The sequence below is a fragment of the Theobroma cacao genome, chromosome 5 (assembly GCF_000208745.1).
Source record: "Theobroma cacao cultivar B97-61/B2 chromosome 5, Criollo_cocoa_genome_V2, whole genome shotgun sequence".
Classification (NCBI taxonomy): Eukaryota; Viridiplantae; Streptophyta; class Magnoliopsida; order Malvales; family Malvaceae; genus Theobroma; species Theobroma cacao.
Window position 1 is genome coordinate 790,418 of NC_030854.1, and position 18,658 is coordinate 809,075.

At 36.9% G+C, this 18,658-nt stretch overlaps 5 protein-coding genes across 8 annotated transcripts; 4 read left to right on the forward strand and 1 right to left on the reverse strand.

The window, feature by feature from the left end:
• Nucleotides 46-4,550, forward strand: LOC18597551 (protein root UVB sensitive 5). Of its 2 annotated transcripts, none has more exons than XM_007026655.2 (15): nt 46-414; nt 496-558; nt 668-819; nt 974-1,074; nt 1,616-1,674; nt 1,927-1,973; nt 2,053-2,131; nt 2,207-2,279; nt 2,646-2,735; nt 2,891-2,950; nt 3,062-3,175; nt 3,423-3,483; nt 3,571-3,689; nt 3,827-3,919; nt 3,998-4,550. In XM_007026655.2, exons 1-15 carry the CDS (start codon nt 275-277, stop codon nt 4,223-4,225), a joined length of 1,479 nt encoding a protein of 492 aa, XP_007026717.2. In that variant the 5' UTR covers nt 46-274; the 3' UTR covers nt 4,226-4,550. The 2 variants fall into 2 exon arrangements, with proteins under 2 accessions (XP_007026717.2, XP_017975996.1); XM_018120507.1 differs by having other exon boundaries at nt 381-414; nt 496-545.
• Nucleotides 4,924-8,694, forward strand: LOC18597552 (dehydrodolichyl diphosphate synthase 2). Its single transcript, XM_007026657.2, has 5 exons — nt 4,924-5,443; nt 5,527-5,594; nt 6,361-7,027; nt 7,450-7,550; nt 8,441-8,694. The coding sequence occupies exons 1-3, from the start codon at nt 5,012-5,014 to the stop codon at nt 6,797-6,799; spliced, it is 939 nt and encodes a 312-aa protein (XP_007026719.2). The 5' UTR covers nt 4,924-5,011; the 3' UTR covers nt 6,800-7,027; nt 7,450-7,550; nt 8,441-8,694.
• On the forward strand, nt 9,451-12,263 carry LOC18597553. Its single transcript, XM_007026658.2, has 5 exons — nt 9,451-9,949; nt 10,959-11,109; nt 11,209-11,275; nt 11,363-11,597; nt 11,894-12,263. Exons 1-5 carry the CDS (start codon nt 9,885-9,887, stop codon nt 12,102-12,104), a joined length of 729 nt encoding a protein of 242 aa, XP_007026720.1. The 5' UTR covers nt 9,451-9,884; the 3' UTR covers nt 12,105-12,263.
• On the reverse strand, nt 12,644-15,238 carry LOC18597554 (high mobility group B protein 1). Of its 3 annotated transcripts, none has more exons than XM_007026659.2 (8): nt 15,107-15,238; nt 14,469-14,548; nt 14,077-14,199; nt 13,917-13,974; nt 13,781-13,825; nt 13,348-13,428; nt 13,179-13,256; nt 12,644-12,976 (listed from the first exon to the last, which is right to left on the reverse strand). In XM_007026659.2, exons 2-8 carry the CDS (start codon nt 14,534-14,536, stop codon nt 12,911-12,913), a joined length of 519 nt encoding a protein of 172 aa, XP_007026721.1. In that variant the 5' UTR covers nt 14,537-14,548; nt 15,107-15,238; the 3' UTR covers nt 12,644-12,910. The 3 variants fall into 3 exon arrangements, with proteins under 3 accessions (XP_007026721.1, XP_007026725.1, XP_007026724.1); XM_007026663.2 differs by having other exon boundaries at nt 12,644-12,961; nt 15,107-15,232; XM_007026662.2 differs by having other exon boundaries at nt 14,469-14,545; nt 15,107-15,227.
• LOC18597555 (chlorophyll a-b binding protein CP29.1, chloroplastic) lies at nt 16,714-18,233 on the forward strand. The gene is made up of 2 exons (XM_007026667.2): nt 16,714-17,300; nt 17,699-18,233. The coding sequence occupies exons 1-2, from the start codon at nt 16,806-16,808 to the stop codon at nt 18,056-18,058; spliced, it is 855 nt and encodes a 284-aa protein (XP_007026729.1). The 5' UTR covers nt 16,714-16,805; the 3' UTR covers nt 18,059-18,233.

Consider the following 18,658-nt stretch of genomic DNA (forward strand, 5'->3'; position numbering starts at 1 on the left):
GCTTTATAAGTTCTCTAGTCTGATAATTATCTCCAGCCTCCATTGATGGGCCGAGTTACAAAAGCCCATTGCCCAATAGTCCTTAAATCGGGTTTGCTCCGATTTGGTTGGTTAAGGTGCGAAGAAACCGGATAGGCGACACCTGGTTTTCCTTCTTCGGCTTCTTCCGTATTCAATTGGTCTTAAGATTTGCAGCGGGAACACTGAGAAGTCAAAAGAGTTCATCTTCAATTCAGATAAACTAAAATCTAACAAGCTCAAATCAATCCTAAGAATGTCTTGTTCTTACACTTCGCAAATCTCATTTCCTTCACGAATTTTTCCTTCTCGAAGAAACAGCATCGAAAAGAGACTACGCCATCTTCAAAATCTCCACTCTTCCAAGGAAGGTCAACAAGAGCCTGACGGTGATAGGTATCAGACCCTTCACCGAACCCATGTTTTGTTTTGCTTCATTTCCTGCATTAACCGTAGTTTCTCTTCTTCTTTTTTCAGGAATAGTGAAAGTCAAGACCAAGTGATATTAGTAGAAAGATATGGAAATGGTACTATTAAGAGGTCTATACCCCAACATTTCATTCTTGTTTATTTGGTAGGAAGATATGGAAATGGTATTATTGGAAAGTGGAATCTGAATTGTTGCTCTTGATCAATGTTTCATTATCAGATACATGCTTGGTGATGATTTGCAGATTCGAGCTTTTCTTGGGAAACATGTTTCAACAAGTAATGAGTTCCAGGACTCGCATTTATCCGACCCAAATTTATCCTGGTTACCAGGCATCCTCAAAGATTTTATCTTGCCCGCTGGTTTACCAGGTAAACTAACATCCAACTTTTCCTTCCATTTGCTCTTTGATTCTACTTGTCCTAATAATCAAAGCTATTGGTTAATCAGTATCAACCAACTGACCATGTTTAACTAGTTGACATCTCTAATCTACTTGGTTATCCTTCTTCGTGATCAATGCAGGATCAGTTTCAGATGATTACTTGCAATACATGTTGTTACAGTTTCCTACGAATGTTACTGGATGGATCTGTCACACTCTAGTTACATCAAGTCTTCTAAAGGCATGTCAATCTAACTCCAGCCATTATCCTTACTTGGGTATGTGCCCTAGGATATTTCACTCCCTGATTTTGGCTTGAAAGAAGACAACATGCTTTAAACTGTTAAAATGTTGCTTTCTTCAAAAACGGGTGTTATCATCTTCTGGAAGATATAGTTTTCTTTGGTGTCGCTAATTATAATTTGAATTCATTTGGTATCAATTAATATGGATTTTGGATACCGTGAATGATGTTTAGAGTTTGTGAATTTGCAGATGAGGCTTCCATGGCATTTTCAGATTAGCTTGTTCTTAATGAATCTTTCATCTATTACTGTTACTAACTTACCATTCTATTATGCTTATGTGGCATTGTGGAGCTATTAATCATATAAGTTTTCTGACCAGAAAAAAAGGATGGCATAAGTTTTTGTTTCTCTATATTATCAACATCAGTTTAATTGACCATGTAGTCTTTCTTTTTCAATGAGCTTCTGTTTCTTCTTGGCATCTTGAATGCATTTCTACTTCCCCTTATTTTACTGTCTTTCCCATTATTGCAGGCTGTTGGTGTTGGATCTTTCTCAGGAACTTCAGCTGCTGCTTCAGCTGCCGCCATTAGGTGAATTTCCATGATTTTATTTTTTTGAAAAGCAGGTGAATTTCCATGATTTAAGATATCTATATCCATGTCTACGTGAAAGCTTTGTCTATGCTTGATAATGGAAAGAATAAATGTTTTTTCTGCACTTCTCTGTATGCGCGTCTAATTGATTCTGTACCTAGTGTAGAGATAACAGAAGTACACAATTATTTTGTTTATATCAAAGTAGTCTTATATGTTATTGAACCATTTACATGACTGTTTGTGTAGATGGGTGTCCAAAGATGGCATTGGAGCTGTTGGGCGCTTGTTCATTGGTCTGGCAATTATAGAAAGAGCTAAAGTTCGGAAAAGTTATGTGATGAAATTTATTGGTTACTGTTGCTATTTTTTCAGGTGGCCGATTTGGAAATCTCTTTGACGATGATCCTAAACAGTGGCGCATGTATGCAGACTTCATTGGCAGTGCTGGAAGGTTTGTTTTTATTGTAGAGTAGTTAAATAATATTAGAATTGATAGAGACCACTGAATGTCTTAATCTTTTGGCAGTATATTTGATCTAACAACTCAAGTTTATCCTGCCTATTTCCTACCATTGGCATCTCTTGGGAATCTTGCTAAGGTATTGCTCTGGGCATACTGATCCTGATATTTTCTAACAGAGTGTCATACCATTATTTATAGTTGCTTTCTATCTATTTCAATTCATGCTCAATAAGTATGTATTTCATGAAAGGGAAAACGGGGAACAACTACCAATCATATTTATACCAAGTCCAGTTATATCCGACATAGTCTTTGTTTTTTTTTTTTTTTGAAAAGTGACATAGTCTTTGTTGATTAGTGTAATGACTACATAAAAAGTGCAAGCATCCACTCTATTTTCCTCTAAATTGTATTACAGAACTATAGTCAGTTCCTTTGTGTCAGTTTTAATGTAAGTGCAAAGTAGCTTTCATTAATTTGCTGAAGATTGAAATTTGACCAGGCAGTGGCAAGAGGACTAAAAGATCCTTCATTCCGTGTGATTCAAAACCATTTTGCAATCTCAGGAAATCTGGGAGAGGTGGCTGCTAAGGTAATGTATATTTATATACTGGTAGCATGTATGATTCCTTATAGATTAAAGAGAGCTTTACCTTAATTAAAAACTTTTTTCCCTGTATGACTGATATGTAAGGTCAGTTTTACAAAATGAAGTTGTCTTAGTAATTAGTTGACCAATATTTTCAGGAGGAAGTTTGGGAAGTAACTGCTCAGCTGCTTGGTCTTTATCTTGGCATACTGATCCTGGTGTGTAGTGTAGTTATTCAGGATACTTTCTGGATGGATGTCAATTCATGAGCAACTGAACGTTTCTTGCTTCAACATGTTATATTTGAGTATTGACAATCATAAATGCAGGATACTCCTGACCTTGTAAAATCATATCCAGTGTTGGTGTCGACATGGGGAAGCATGCGGCTTCTTCACCTCTGGTTACGTTATCTGTCACTTTCAGCTCTACGATTTAACACAGTAAGTATGCTCTAGTTCTAACTGACTCCTTTCCCTCAGAGAGGCTGAATCAGGCCTAATATGTGAACTCTATTGGGATAGAGACATAATTAAATGCCAAGTTCTCTATCATAATTGTTTATGTTCTCTTAGAATCAATTTTATGCACATGCTGGACAGTGAGGATAAGGGTCAAAGGAAAACTTATAGGAATGCAGAAACAGAGTTCAAGTGTTTGATATGGGTTTCTTTTTTATTTTTTGGACAGATAAATCTTAAGCGTGCACGTGTTCTGGTAAAATCACATGTTTTACACTCTAGAGTTCCTGGTAAAGTTATATTCCTTTTGAACTATTGCTTATAAGAAATATATTGTTCCAACAGCAACGACCCATTCTTTTTTTTTTGCTCTACAGGATGCAATGAGTGCAATAGGGAAGAAAATATATTGTCATGGCAGAGATTCATAAGGCCACGGATTATTTTTGGTGTGGCCATGGAGGAGATATTAGGTGGTGGGAGATCCATTTCCATGGTATTGCCTGATTTCTTTTGCTGCTCATATATGAATAGTAAATGGATCAATGATGATAATAACAACAAATTTTGCCAGGAAAGATTCCATTTTTGATAATTCAAGCCGCTTTTCTTTTCTTTTTCTTCCTAGAACAGCTGAGGACTCTCCTGAGAATATATGCAAGGGAAAAATATATTCTCATGGTGAACCAACAGCGAAAAGATTTCGAGGTCTTTGTTTCATTCAAGGTATGTGTGTAAGTTTTGCATAGCATATTTTCATGAGGTTAACTCTTCAACTTTAATCAGGCCTAAAACTGACTACAGGCTGGTGCTACAAGCATATCAGTCTTGCGTAGCGTGTGGCAAACTTACTGGCTACACGAAAACCTGAATGTCTCGGAAAATATCTTTGATCAGCTCGTGAAAAGTTTGTCTGAGATGGATGATAGGTTCAAAGAATTCATCCAACAGTTGGATAATGCTGGATGGGACACTCATCAAATTAATTTGAGGGTCCCCAAGGAAATCTCCATTGATGAATGCCATGTTTAAGTTTCAACACTCAAAATATGATGATCAAACAGCATATTTTCACACTAGGAACCAGAGCTGCCGTGTGCCCGGAAAGAAAAGTGCACTTGGGCAAAACAGACATGCTCTGCATGTTGAGGTACCAGGCAGGCAATGAGCAAAAGTGCCAAGTTTCCCATGCAGCTGAGGCACTGAGCTACTATGGCCACCTGCCATGGTAGGATCCTTTTGATGGGGCAATAATTCGAGGTTGTACATTGGAGGGACAGTATAAGATTGTTTCCTTTTATTATTTTTGTTATTTTTTACATTAAAAAGGCTATAGTTTGTTGTTTCCACCTTTTTATTCTTCATCAAAAGTTATTATAAAATTGAAAGTAAATACTAAAATGTAAGATAATAGTATTTAAAATTTAACATTAAGTCAAATATTTATTTTATATAAAAGCAACAATGTGCATTTTCATTTTATTTTTTATATTTTACTAAAAAAAAGTACTTTTTCGTCTCATTCTTTTGTCCAACTTTTCTTTTGAGGATATTTCTTAATATTTTTATTGTTTATATTTATATTAAAAATAATATTGAATATCTATATATCAAAAAGAATTTTATATATTAATATAAAATTTGTCAAAATTAAAATTTTTATATTTTCATAAAAATAAAATAAAATAGACGTTGATTACATTTAAACTTTAAACCGCGAAAATGTTTACCGTTACTTTAAAAGAGAATGAAGTCCCACCTGGCGGCAAAATTGACTAAACCGTCGTCACTGTTCAGGAAAAAGGAAAAACCCTAGCAATGCACTTCTCTCTGCAATTCTCTCTCCCTCCGGTCATCACCGCACTCTCCCCTCGGTCAAAATCCTTCTCGCACCAGCCACACCACCACAGGATCAAGAAGCTGACCTCGCACGTGCCGAAATCCCCACTCTGCTCCACCACGGAATGCGCACTGATCCACCAGTGCAAAGAAGAAGAAGAAGAAGCCTTTGATGGAAGAGTCGAAGACCAAACGCTGCCGTTGGGACTACGGCCAGAGGCATTGCCGAGACACGTGGCGGTGATCATGGATGGAAACCGGAGGTGGGCCCGGTTGAGAGACTTGCCCGTGGGGTCCGGTTATGAGGCCGGCGTACGGTCCTTGAGAAAGATTGTGGAGCTCTGTTGCGAATGGGGAATAAAAGTTCTCAGTGTTTTTGCTTTCTCTAGTGATAATTGGTTTCGTCCCAAAGTTAGTTTTTTGCCCCCCGTTTTTTTACCTTAAAAATTGTTTCTTTTAATTGGAGTGTTCATTTACATATTGCTTTATTGCAGGTGGAAGTGGAATTTTTGATGAGTTTGTTTGAGAGGGGAATGCAGGAGGATACGGGAATTTTCTTGAGGTAATACTCATACACGTCGGACTTACGGTGTGTTTGGATTGAGAAAAACTGAAAAGAAATTAAAATTTTCTCCTTTGGATGGGAAAGTGGGGTGGAAAATGGCAAGTAGGTAATTTTTAAATCTCTATAAAAGTAGTGGAATTGGAGAGAAATAAACTAGCTAATATGGTTCTTTCTAATTTTTCTTAATAGGACTTCTGTAGATTGTTGGGTTTAAAATAACAAATAGCTTCATAATTTGCATGGATTTAGTTGAAGTTGTGCTATAAGTTTCTTGCATTACTGCATTTGCATTGGAAACCCAATGTTTTAGTTTCTAGAATGTTGCTGATTTCTAGGAGATTCCGACTTAGATCTGTATCGATGTAGTTTTCAATGCTTTTCAATTATCTTGGTTTTGATCTTGTTGTTATAAGCCTTAAAGCCTTTCATTTTTATTACTATGGCTTCCAAAATGCGTTCAACATATACAAATTGGTGCCTGGGCTGCTTTAAAATTTTTACCCAATGAATGCTTATGCAATGCCTTTCTCTACTGCAAATAGAAAGCTCCTCAAATATTAATTCTGGGTTGTCTTGAAATAGGATGCTTTCAAATGTCTTGGTTGAGTGCCCTTTTATATTTATTGATGAAATATCAATGCTGTGACTGTTTAATCTTCTCTTGCCATAATTTCCTCTGATTCTACATTCTGACTTGTTGATAGCTTTTGAGGAAGAAAGTGGTGAACTATTTAAACCTCGCTGATCTGTTGTCTAATAGCAGGGAAAACATCCGAATATCTGTTATTGGAGATTTAGCTAGGCTCCCTGAGGCCCTTCAAGAATTGATAATCAACTTGGAGGAAGCCACTAAGAACAACGCACGTTTTCAACTAATTGTAGCTGTCAGTTATAGTGGACACTATGATGTTGTTCAAGCTTGCCAAAGGCTTGCACTGAAGGCAAAGTGTGGTCTTATTGAGCCCAGTGACATCAACGAGTCTTTAATTGAACAGGAACTAGAAACAAAGTGCACTGAGTTCCCCTATCCTGACCTACTCATACGGACCAGCGGTGAGTTTAGAGTTAGCAATTTCATGTTATGGCAGTTGGCGTATGCTGAACTATTCTTTGCACAATCACTGTGGCCTGATTTTGGAGAAGCTGAGTTTTTAAAGGCATTGCTAGCCTTTCAGAAAAGGCAGAGACGTTATGGTGGATGAAGTGTTTTGAGTATACTTGGTTGAGATTTTGTTATTGCACATATGGAATGGACAGGGATTTGTGGTGGCATGTATGAAGGGCATAATAAGAAGCTTCATATGGCCTCTGGAGTATACCACTCAACTTGCTCAGAGCATTTTTTTGAAGTGAATTCTGGCATCATAATGGATACACATCCCATTCAAGTTGGATGTTGAATACGCTGCAACAGGACTGTGTGGAATCAGGTAAGAATTGGGATGTTAATGCAAGGAAATTGCTGTCCTAGGAAAGGTTGATGCATAAACATGGTTTAACACTAGGAAGTTATATTATGTTGAAAAAGCAACACTATAATTTGTAAATCTGTCATTAAATTTGGAAATCTGATTTCTCATGATTGGGCTTGTAACTCGAAAGACTATCCACCTTCTCTAATCCTATATTTTGAGGGGTGTTAGATTTTTGACCATGTAAATTAAAGTAGCTGATAGGATTCCATCATACTAGAATTGAGAGTTACTATACTTTCTTGTTTCCGCTATGTTCTATAGTATCTTTCTTACACTCCTTTTTAACATTATGTTAGTATCAATGGGCTGTTATCTACATACTTCTAGATGCGGTATGCCTTAAATTGGTTTTAATTTGACTTGATCTAAATATGTAGGTACTGACACTGCTAGCAGCCTCTCTTGGATCTTGCAGTTGCGTGTTGAACTTTGATAAGGAAAGCAGGATCTAGTAGCTCTGCCAACAGCTGTTTGCACAGTAAGATTTTTATTTAAAATCGAATTGGGTAAACGGCAATTGCCTCAAAAAAGAGTTTAACCCTTGAAAAGAAATCAATGGTACCTTGAAATAAAAATTTTCTTCCCCGCATGATGCCTCGCTTGGGTACTCTTTTGCGTCATGTGTTGAGTTTTATACTATCAATAAAAGTTTACTGAATACTTGACACAAAATTATGAAAACCAAGCGAGACACCAAATGGAGGTAAGGGATTTTTGTTGTGGTACCTTGATGTTAAGATGTAACTAGAGACTTCCATTTTACTTGATCAACATAGTGGTTTGATATGTCAGTTGTCCAAGGTAATGGTTGCTTGTGACTCTTCAAAGGAGTTTTGATTTTCTCTGTTTGGTGGCATCCTTTATTAGAAGTTGGCATGTCCTTATCAGAACCAAAAAAAAAAAAAAAATTATGACAATAGCGACTTTTTCAGTTCATTTTACTAACCAAAAACTAGTCTAGAATTGTTTATCTGCGGTCTTCACAAGTTGGTTGTGGTAATAACTTCCTTTTCTCTTCATTTCTGCTTTGAACAATGATCATTTTTTCTTATATCATCTTCATGTCAATTTTGTCACACAGCTGCATAGTCAAGCTATCTTGCACGTTAATTTATCAACTTAGGGTACTAATCTGCTGATTTCATTTTCCTTTTGATATCATTAGAATTTGGAATTTTTGGGGTTAAACCCAAGGTGTTTAAGCAACATAATGAATGATTAAGGTCTTTAATATCAAACATTTGACCCTTGCACCTAATTTCACCTTTAAAAACGTTTGTGGTAACAGTAGCTTTAGCTTGCATTTTGTGCTAAACATTTTTCCTTCAGCAGTGAGTAACATGGGGCTTTCTCTTTTCTTTCTTCTAGGTCTTTGTTCCTGCCTAGGCATATGGATGTTGGTGAAAGCATAAAGCAACACATGGGTCTGCTTTCACTTTTAACGACACCTTAAATAGGTTTTAGTCCTTTCGTAGATCTAAATGAAAAAAGGGTATTCTTGTTTTCTTTTTTTTTTAATTTTTTTATTTCATTTCTTGCTTCATTTTTATTAATATTTCGATTCGAAATTAAGAAGGAAAACCTATAAGGTATTCATTAATTATGAGATAATCATACCCGGATCTGATTAATACTCAATAATACCAAAATAGTTTATTTAAATAAAAAATGACGAGAATGCTTATTGCAAAATAAATATTAAAAATTTTATGTTATTTATTTAATATTTAATCCGAATCTATTTATATAGTATTGTATTTTCCTTAAACCATTGAGATACTGGAAGATATCTGATTATGTATACGCATTATGAGGTGTGGATTGAGAATCATGGAAAGGTGTAGTCCACAAAAGATATCCGTGTCATTTTCGTAATTATCATTGAAAAGCTTGCCTCTTTATTAGCACTGTTTGCCGCACCGAATAAATATTTACTTAATCATACCGATCAAGCAAATATGGGAAACTAAAAATTAAATTAAATTGAAAAAAAATAGTTTTTTCCCCCGATCTGCGATTTTGCAAGCAAAGGATTTACACGTGGATAACTCTGGGCTGGGTGGGGTCCATGTTTTGCACGGATCACGACACTCGCACCAGATAACTACCCAAAAAAGTGGGACCCTCATCATGGAAACCGTTAGATCACATCATGCATGGTCGCCACGTGTTACACCTTCTGCCCCTCCCGCCACCATCTCTCCTCCGTCCCGCTGTTCCTTTTTTGTTTCTTTGTCGTCTTCGTGAAACAGTAGCAGCACCTAGTAGTCACAGTCACCCGCGGATGCACGTACTCCTTCATGCACCCCACGCCAAAGAAAAAAAAGAAGGAAGGGAATGTCAAGGGTAGGTTTGTAAATTTCGAAAAATAAAAATGCTTCCTCTTTTCATTCTCCTTCTTGGGGTGTGGTTGCATTTAATACGAATTTAGCTGAGTGTTGAGTTGAGAGATAAATGGAAATACGATTACGTGTGCTCTAAGCGAAGACCCAAAGCCTTTTTTCCTTTTCTCTTTGTTTTTTGTCCTCCTATTTCTCACACTCCTCAGCTTCTTCTAAATTGGAAGAAGAATTTCTTATACAGGGAGAAACAGGAATCTGGGTCTGTTTTGTTCTGTTTCTTTGATCGAAAAAGAAAGAAAAACTTAAGTCTTTTTTTGGCGTTTGGTTTGAGTTTTTGGTTAAGTGTAGATGATGATGATGATGCGTAAAAGGGCTGTTTGAGGTAAATGGGTAGTTGGGGTTTTGGATTTTGAGCTGTGAATCAGTTACAGAGTTGTTACCCAAAAGAAAAAAAAAAAAGGGAAAGGGAAATGAGGAAATCGTTTAAGGATTCTCTCAAGGCTCTTGAAGCTGATATTCAGTTCGCCAATACCCTGTAATTTCTTCTCTCTGTCTCTCCGCCTTCATTTCTTTTTCCTTTTTCTTTTCCTAGTAGTGTTGTGATATTCTGTGGATGATGATGAAGAATATTTATTTATTTTAAAGTATATTTCTGTTTTGGTACAACACTAAAACTTGTTTGGGTCTTCAATTGTGGAGAGTTTTCTAATTTTCTGTCAAAATCCCAATGGTGTGGATTTCCTGTCACTCGGCAAATTAAAATTTTGTAACTTCGTGGGGGGGGGGGGGGGGGACTTTTGATTGAAAGTATGATAATTCTCATCATGGCTATGGTTCTGTTCTATATGGAATTTTCATTACATAATTGGAAAAATTTTATTGGTAATATTTGTTATCTACCTTAACTGGCTGAGATGTTTTCCTTTTTTCCGGTGAGAGCATTCTTGATGGCTCCTGTAGTAATGAAAATTAGTAGATGTTCAAGCTTTAAGATACTTGGGATATAGTTAACTTATCCCGAAAGTATCATGCTTATAGAATTTAAGCTTAAAAATTAAGAGTTTTCTCGACACTGCTGATCCAGTATCAAGCCTAGCCAGAAAAGGTAAAACAGTGTACGCAACATATAACACAGAATGGTTCAGATGAGACTCATAAGCATGGTGAAGTGATATTCATCCGCTTCCAGTGGCCAATTGCAAACTGATTCAAATTTGCCCAAATTTTATAGATGATGTTCAGAGTGGCATTCAAATGTTACTTTATACATGTGGTTTGTATGTCTGCTGATGGCCCCAAAATTTTTGGGGACCTCCATCTAGTTTTCCTCTTTTTTTTTTTCTGTACTTCATAATTTCGGGTAGTTTGATTTTTCTATAACGGATTTTCCATCAGCATTGATTAATAAATGGTAGGGACTACCTTGTACTACATGTTCTTGCTGAATGCAACAACTGCAGAGATGTGTTGGTAGTTCTGTCCTTTCCATTTTGGTCCATCTTTTTGTTGTTTTCTGATTTGTGTAATTGTTTTTTAATGATCAGGGCTTCTGATTATCCAAGAGAATATGATGGTACCTGCCTTCAGATGAGATTATCGTACAGTCCGGCTGCTCATCTCTTTCTTTTTCTTGTTCAGTGGACTGATTGCTATCTTGCTGGTGCCTTGGGATTGCTCAGAATTCTTATCTACAAGGTGATTTGCAAGATGTTGTGTAATAATTTCCTGATGTTCCTTTTGAAGTTTGCAATGATAACATGGCAAAGGGCATTAATTTGTGATGTTTATCTGCAGGCATATGCTGATGGGAAAACCACCATGTCAATTCATGAAAGGAAAGCTAGCATAAGGGAATTCTACGGTGTGTAAGAAAGGATTTGTTGTTGTTGTGCATGTTTGTGATTCATGTTTATCTAACTATTCGAGTGGTTTGGATTTATCATGGCAGGGGTGATCTTTCCCTCATTACTGCAACTTCAAAGAGGAATCACCGACGTGGATGACAGGAAACAGAAGGAAATTTGTGCTGCAAAGTATAAGAAAAGGGATGAAATGAATAAAGGAAAGCTCTCTGAAATCGATTTAGAGAGAGAAGAAGAATGTGGGATTTGCATGGAGATGCACAGCAAGATCGTGTTGCCTGACTGCAACCATTCAATGTGTATGAAATGCTACCGGACTTGGTAAGTTGTCATAATTGTGCTTTCTTTATCCAACATCACTACCCTTTTCCTTTTCCTATCTAGGTACAAGAGAGCAATATCGTGGGGGTGATGAGATTAAAGTGGGGCAAACCCAAAATTGAATTATGCAATAATAGAGATAGTATGATGAAGGGTCTTTCAAATTTAAAGAGCTTAGCATCTCAAGCTTTAGCTTTTGTGATGGATAGTTTACATGCCATTGTCACTTTATGCTAAAGTTAAGGCATAATCATCTTTGGGGATAATGTTTTTTGTGCCCTTATGGTTTCTTTTAGGCACGCAAAGTCCCAGTCATGCCCCTTCTGTAGGGACAGCCTCAAAAGGGTTGATTCGGGTGATCTTTGGATATATACCAGCAGCAATGACATTGTCGATTTGTCCTCGATACTGAGGGAGAATATGAAGCGACTCTTCATGTATATTGAGAAGTTACCGCTCATCGTTCCGGATCCGAAGATTGTTTCTTACGATCCAAGACTCCGATGATTCAATTTATTATTCGGGTTGGATTTTAGAAGTGTATATAACAGTACGGTTCCATTGTATATAATTCATGTTCTCTTCATTTCATTGTAGTAAAAATTTCAGAAGATGTAGATAAATATTCTTTGTTATTAAGGTATGTTTTCCACATTGAAAAGTTCTCATCTAATTCTAGAAACAAAATGTTCCTTTGCCTTCGAATCTCAATGATTGTCTTGAAATGTTATGATCTTTCTTGACCAAATTCTCTTATCTGGCGATCTTTCTCGATCGTTCGATATATTTTTTAAAACGTTTGACGTGATATTCTCTCGTTCGGACTTGAGCTTAAACAAAACAAAACGGAAATCCTTTCTCCGCCGTACAAATACATGTTCTAAAATTTGAAAGATTATAGGTGTTTGTACGTTGTACCAATCTAGTATGTACCCTGAACTATATATCTATATATTCTCAATTTCTTTTTTTCTTTTTCCTCTCAAATAATATGAAAAAGGGTAAGAAATTATTAAAAAGTAAATTTATAATATGAAAAATTTAAATACATTAAATATCTCAAAAGACTTCATTTTGGGGAAAGATGGAAAAAAAGAAACCAAGGAAGAAACATTTAACGAGAATATATGGCTCTTTGTGGGTGAATAGTAGTTATATAAAGCAAGACAGATGCCTATAGCATCAGGATGTTACGGTATTCCAAAGAGTTTTTACCACATTTGACCTACAAGTCTAATTATAAACATACAAAATCTAGAATCTTTTCTCCAATGTTAAAACCATCTTATGTCCAAAGTCAACCATCCACCTTTTCAATCATCATCTTCGTCCTCTTCCTCTTCTTCCTCCTCCTCATCGTCCGGCTGTTGTTGTCCTTCCTGCAGGAGTAAAGCATCAGAAATATAAAAGGAAGGCGAAACAAAAACCCAGAAAAGGTTTTCTGGATGCAGATCTTCCTGGTGAAAATTAGCCCACAGTTTGCAGCAAGTCCTAATTATGTCCTCAAGAGTAAATTATGTATCTTAATAGCATAGGAAACATGCCCAAATTGATGCAGGCCGAAAATAAAAATTAAACTACCTCTCCACTAGCCTCATCGTCTTCATCATTCACCTCCGATTTTGACTTCTCCGACTCCTCACCATTAGCAGCAGTTTCCTGTCAATTATCACAGTAAAAATAAAAAGTCAAGCAGCAAGTCAAGCAAAGCATTGCCGGAAATGAGGAAACAATAGGGCAGATTGTTCACCTGCTTCCTGTTGTAGGCATTCATTTGCTTTTCGTAGTCAGCCTTCCGTTTTGCAGCTTTGGCCTCATAAGGAGCTTTTTCCTTCATGAACAGGTGATAAGGTCAGTGCCAGAAATTATTACCCTTCTTCGGAATGGAAATCTTTTTCATTACGATGACCACTAATCTATCTTGCGTGATAATTAGCGCCTCCAACAGAAATGGCATGGCAAATATTTAGAAGTAAAAAATGAAGATGCATGTGCATACATTTGGACAACAGTAAACCACAAAGAATTCCAAAGTCAATCAAAGCAGATGGCAAAGGTCAAAGATACTACGTATAAATGAACCAATAGACAAGCAGAAAGAGGGAAAAAAATGTGGTCCCAAGGTCCATGCAAACTTAAATATCATTACATGTTAGCATCTATGTGAAGATTTCAGAACTTACATCCTCAGACAAGGATTTCCACTTCTCACCCGCAGCTTTCCCAACCTTCAAGCAAAGAAATTCAAACAAACAACTCAAAAGATCCAATCAGGACACATACGTTCAACAACGTGCTGAAAGATTGCTAGTTACTTACAGCTGATACAGCCTTCACGTTAGGATTTTCCTTCTTGAAAGTAGCTCTAAACTCCTCGCTGTTACACACGAACATGACCCAAAATCAATGAAAATTAAACACTCAAAAGAAACAACATTTCAAGTAATTTCTGTTCACAACTACAGTCCAAGATACATACAGAAACACAAAGAAAGCACTAGGAGGCCTCTTTGGTTTGTTGGGGTCTTTCATAGCCCTTCTCTCCTTCTTGGCTTTCCGTATGCTGCTTTGGTCAACGAGCGCCTTCCGCTTCCCAACCTTTCTGAAAAGAATAGAGATACACACAATCCATCACTACAAAATTCCTGTTCCCCCACTGTACCAACCATCCATGTATGAACATCCATCAGGTATCAATTAAAACTCATTTATTAGCAATCATGGAGAACACATTAACCACAACAACCACAACAATTAACAAATTCTCACCGAAAAAACAAAATCTGAAAGATAAACTTCAAATTTAAAAAAACATAGAACAGAACTCAACTATCCAAACAAAAAAGAAACAAATAGCAGAAGTCAACTAACCTGTCGTCAGCAGGCCTCAAGGCTTCGGCCGTGTTCCTCGCTGCACCCTTGCCTCTAGCTCCCTTCATTTCTATTTTCTACTGTAAACCCAAAAATAACAAAGGATTATCAATAATGAATAAATTGACTTCCATAAAAAGGAACAAATTGCAAAAGACTCGAATAATCTAAAATAAAACAGAAAAATAGAATAATATTTCGTAATTACTAGGTACCATCAGTCAAGCAAAATTTCAGCTAAACTTAATCACATAGCTACAAAAAAAATTCATGAAAAATTAGTAATTAAACAATTTTCATAACATAATAAAGTGCTTAAATAAACATAATATATGATTATTTTCTAATTAAAGAAAATTTAATTCCTCTATGAAACAGGAAATCAAAAACAGAGTTGCGAATCTTTCTAAATTTCTCATTCAATGGAATATAACCAAAATTTCGCTTACTTCGCGTTCTGCTTCTCTTTCAACCAGAAAAAAAATATAAAAATATGAACATAAAATTTTTTTTTAAAAAAGAAAAGAATCTACACTCTCAGCGAGCAAACAGAGGCGAGAAAATCTGATTAAGAAAAACAAAAAAAAAACAAAAAAAAGAACAAAGAAGGAATCAGATCTAAGAAAAACCGACGCTACCTTAGAGAAAATATCAGCCAAACGACGATACTTTTGAGAGAGAAAAAACAGAGCAAACAAAAGAAAAAACAGAGAATCTTCAGAGGTTATCAAAGGGCAGAGGGGAAAAGCGAGGAAAATACCAGAGAGCTGTGAAAAACTTGATAGAAAAAGGTTACCGGATCAGCCCGTTTGCTTCTTTAGGGCTTAGGCGTGAAGGCCTTTTGCCGCCAAAAAGTCAATGTGGTTATTTTACCGGATATAGCCGGTTGTTTTTTTAATTAGGGCTACGTAATGGAAAAAGGGGTTTTTTTGGTTTGATATATCGATGGAGGTTTTGAGCGGTGATGATCATGATTGCCGCCAAATTATCCTGTGCGCCTGACGACAAGGGGAGGATATCAGAGGCACGTGTGGAGATTTGACACGTGTCTCGCTTTTTCTTGAGGAGGATTTGAAATGACTGACTGCGGATCGCTGATTGGTTTGGGAGGTTGAACGTTCATCTGCTACGCGTGAGCTTATATTGGGCTATTGGGCCTCAAAGTGGATTTAGAAATTGGGCTTAATTGGGCCCAATTGAGCCTATTCTTGGATTTCTTTAAAGTAATTCATGGGGTGCTCGTGAGGTTTTTTTTTTTTTTGTTTCTTTTAATCAATTTGTAAGCTTTTTTCGGTTAAAAATCAATCATGAAAGTAAAGAATTAAGGTATAATATTTTAAAATATTACAAAATTATTGAAAATCTTTTAAATAAATTTTTATTATTTTATTATATTTAATTAAATTTTTATATTTTTATTTTAAATTAAATAAATTTTTATATTTTTTTTATGCGACATGATATGGTATAATAGGTGATAATATGATATATTGACGTATCTATGTGTATAAAATGATAAGTAGTATTGTTAATTAATTGTATATATTTGACATAAAATAAAAATATATAAACTTAATTAAAATATAATAAAAAATTTTAAATAACTTAAAATTTCTTTTCAAATATTATGTCAAAAATTAATCAATTATGCACCGAGCATTTGGTTCATTAGTTGGTGCATGATCCCTTATCTAAAGAATAGGATTCGAATCTCCTCTTTAATTATAAAAAAAAATTAATCAATTACAAGATTTTACACCCAAATTGAACCCTCACAAGTTCTTCCAAATATTAAGCAGTTTTAATTTTATATTATCAATTAAAAATTATAATTTTAAAATTTTAAATTTTGGGCATTAAATGCTAATTCAAAAATTTTTAAAAATACATAACGTGAAATTACCAAATAAGTAACAAAACGAGAACATTTTATTTGTTTAAAGACATTTTCATTATTTAATATCTTCAAGGATCCAAGAGATTTTTCTCCAAGCAACATCAGCCACAAAAAAGATCAGAGCAAAAAACACCGACGGTGCCCCACTTGCCACATAGACAGCAGCTCCACAAGCCCGGCGGAAGAGCAAAACAGTCAAAATCTCAAGACCCCACAAGCAGATAAGGCAGGGATAAGGCCTATACTTCCTCATACGTTAGATGGATACGCTTCTTCATCCAACGCTCACCATCTTCCTTCATGGATAGAACCATGAAAACCTTGATCAAGCACTTTCCTTTATTATAACACAAACTGGGCGAAAGGTCACACTCCAAAAGACTCTCAACGATATCCCATTTCCCTTTCCATCACTTCACCGTTAGTCTTCCCCTTAAACCATGGCTGCCACCGCCGCTGCCGCAGCTACATCATCCTTCATGGGCACCCGCCTCCCTGACGTCTACACTAGCTCAGGGAGAGTCGTGGCCAGGTTCGGCTTAGGCCGCAAGAAAGCTGCCAGGAAAGTGTCGAAACCAACCTCCGATCGCCCTTTATGGTATCCGGGAGCTGTGGCACCCGAGTGGCTAGACGGAAGCTTGGTTGGTGACTACGGGTTTGACCCTTTTGGCTTGGGGAAGCCTGCAGAGTACTTGCAATATGAACTGGATTCTTTGGACCAGAACCTGGCAAAGAATGTGGCGGGTGAGATCATTGGGACCAGGACAGAGGTTTCAGACGTGAAGGCGACACCGTTTCAGCCGTACAGCGAGGTGTTTGGTCTGCAGAGGTTCCGTGAGTGTGAGCTGATTCATGGGAGGTGGGCCATGTTGGCTACTCTTGGTGCGCTTACTGTTGAATGGCTCACTGGAGTTACCTGGCAAGACGCAGGCAAGGTTAGTTTACTTACCTGCTGCCCTGAAATGCTTTTAGAAACCATCCTTTTGCTGCATGATTGAGTCATGATCTGTTTTGAGTGCTAATTAACGTTAAGATATAGTAGAAAGGCTGCCAAGCTTAATTTTCGATGCCTTTTGTTGATGGATTCATTAGAAATATTGTTGAAACTTGAAACTGAGTAGCATATGGGAATAGAAACTTGTTTGATGAGAAACCTTTTCAGGGTAAAATGTAGTTATTGTCTTGATCCTTCTGGATTTGAGAAAGGAAGTCATTCTGCACATTTATCTGATGAGGAATTAGTAAATTAGAGCAGATTTACTTGTTTGAAACTCGGCATGGCCAATGTAAGTTGCTTTCAGAGGGAATAACATAAACTGTCTGGTTATTTCAGGTAGAGCTGGTTGAGGGGTCATCTTACCTAGGCCAACCCCTTCCGTTCAACATTTCAACATTGATTTGGATCGAAGTCTTGCTGATCGGATACATTGAATTCCAAAGGAACGCAGAGCTTGACCCTGAGAAGAGGCTGTACCCCGGAGGAAAGTTCTTTGACCCTCTTGGCTTGGCCTCTGACCCAGAGAAGAAAGCCACCCTTCAACTGGCTGAGATCAAGCATGCACGCCTTGCCATGGTTGCTTTCCTGGGCTTTGCAGTCCAAGCTGCTGCAACAGGCAAAGGTCCTCTCAACAACTGGGCTACCCACTTGAGTGACCCTCTTCACACAACCATCATTGACACCTTCACCTCTTAAAAGGATTCCTTTGCTTGAGTAGAATTTTGCTAGATGTACTATTTGTATGTGCCTTCTATGCTGTAAAAAATTTATAACTTTCCCGACTGTTTCCAGCAGAGAATGCTACTAGCTCAAATTGTCTGGTTACAACAAATCTTCTACTTCTATGTTAATCAAGACATACACCAACCAATCCCTTCAAAATTGCAAGTATGTATGTTGAAAGTGCAGATTTATTCATCAAAATGAACAGAGGCTGGCTTTCATTATGAACAGAGTAAACAAAAGGGCATAGAGAAACAATCATTTCCATCCCTTAGTAGCACTCAGCTTTTTCTTCGGCCAAGCGGGTTTGGCTCCCATTGCAGCCTATTGTTCCTTTCAGACCAGACAGGGTCGATACGGTCAGGTTTAAGCTGGGAAACTTTTCATCAGAAGCAAAAGCTAGCCAATGCCATTCTCTGCCAAAACTGGAAAATTTCTTGATTCTGCCATTTATCCGAAAAGGAAACTTGATTGAACAAGAACAAAGCTTGTCAGAGTGTGTTCCCTGTTCCATATCATCTTATCCTTTAACAGCAGCAAAGGGCACAGAAGAAGTTGGACCAGGGCCAGATT

Bases quoted from the DNA above. Each gene is read 5' to 3' on its own strand.
- LOC18597554 (XM_007026659.2), bottom strand. From the start codon at position 14,536: ATGAAGGGAGCTAGAGGCAAGGGTGCAGCGAGGAACACGGCCGAAGCC. The intron at 13,429-13,780 runs GTAAGTTCTGAA...CTGTTCATGAAG, and splicing joins GGAAATCCTTGTCTGAGGAT to GAAAAAGCTCCTTATGAGGC. The intron at 13,257-13,347 runs GTGAACAATCTG...GATAATTGACAG, and splicing joins ATGCCTACAACAGGAAGCAG to GAAACTGCTGCTAATGGTGA.
- LOC18597555 (XM_007026667.2), top strand. From the start codon at position 16,806: ATGGCTGCCACCGCCGCTGCCGCAGCTACATCATCCTTCATGGGCACC. The intron at 17,301-17,698 runs GTTAGTTTACTT...TGGTTATTTCAG, and splicing joins CCTGGCAAGACGCAGGCAAG to GTAGAGCTGGTTGAGGGGTC.
- LOC18597551 (XM_007026655.2), top strand. From the start codon at position 275: ATGTCTTGTTCTTACACTTCGCAAATCTCATTTCCTTCACGAATTTTT. The intron at 1,974-2,052 runs GTCTGGCAATTA...CTATTTTTTCAG, and splicing joins TGTTGGGCGCTTGTTCATTG to GTGGCCGATTTGGAAATCTC. The intron at 3,176-3,422 runs GTAAGTATGCTC...TTTTTTGGACAG, and splicing joins CAGCTCTACGATTTAACACA to ATAAATCTTAAGCGTGCACG.
- LOC18597553 (XM_007026658.2), top strand. From the start codon at position 9,885: ATGAGGAAATCGTTTAAGGATTCTCTCAAGGCTCTTGAAGCTGATATT. The intron at 11,276-11,362 runs GTGTGTAAGAAA...TTATCATGGCAG, and splicing joins TAGCATAAGGGAATTCTACG to GGGTGATCTTTCCCTCATTA. The intron at 11,598-11,893 runs GTAAGTTGTCAT...GGTTTCTTTTAG, and splicing joins ATGAAATGCTACCGGACTTG to GCACGCAAAGTCCCAGTCAT.
- LOC18597552 (XM_007026657.2), top strand. From the start codon at position 5,012: ATGCACTTCTCTCTGCAATTCTCTCTCCCTCCGGTCATCACCGCACTC. The intron at 5,444-5,526 runs GTTAGTTTTTTG...GCTTTATTGCAG, and splicing joins ATAATTGGTTTCGTCCCAAA to GTGGAAGTGGAATTTTTGAT. The intron at 5,595-6,360 runs GTAATACTCATA...GTCTAATAGCAG, and splicing joins GATACGGGAATTTTCTTGAG to GGAAAACATCCGAATATCTG.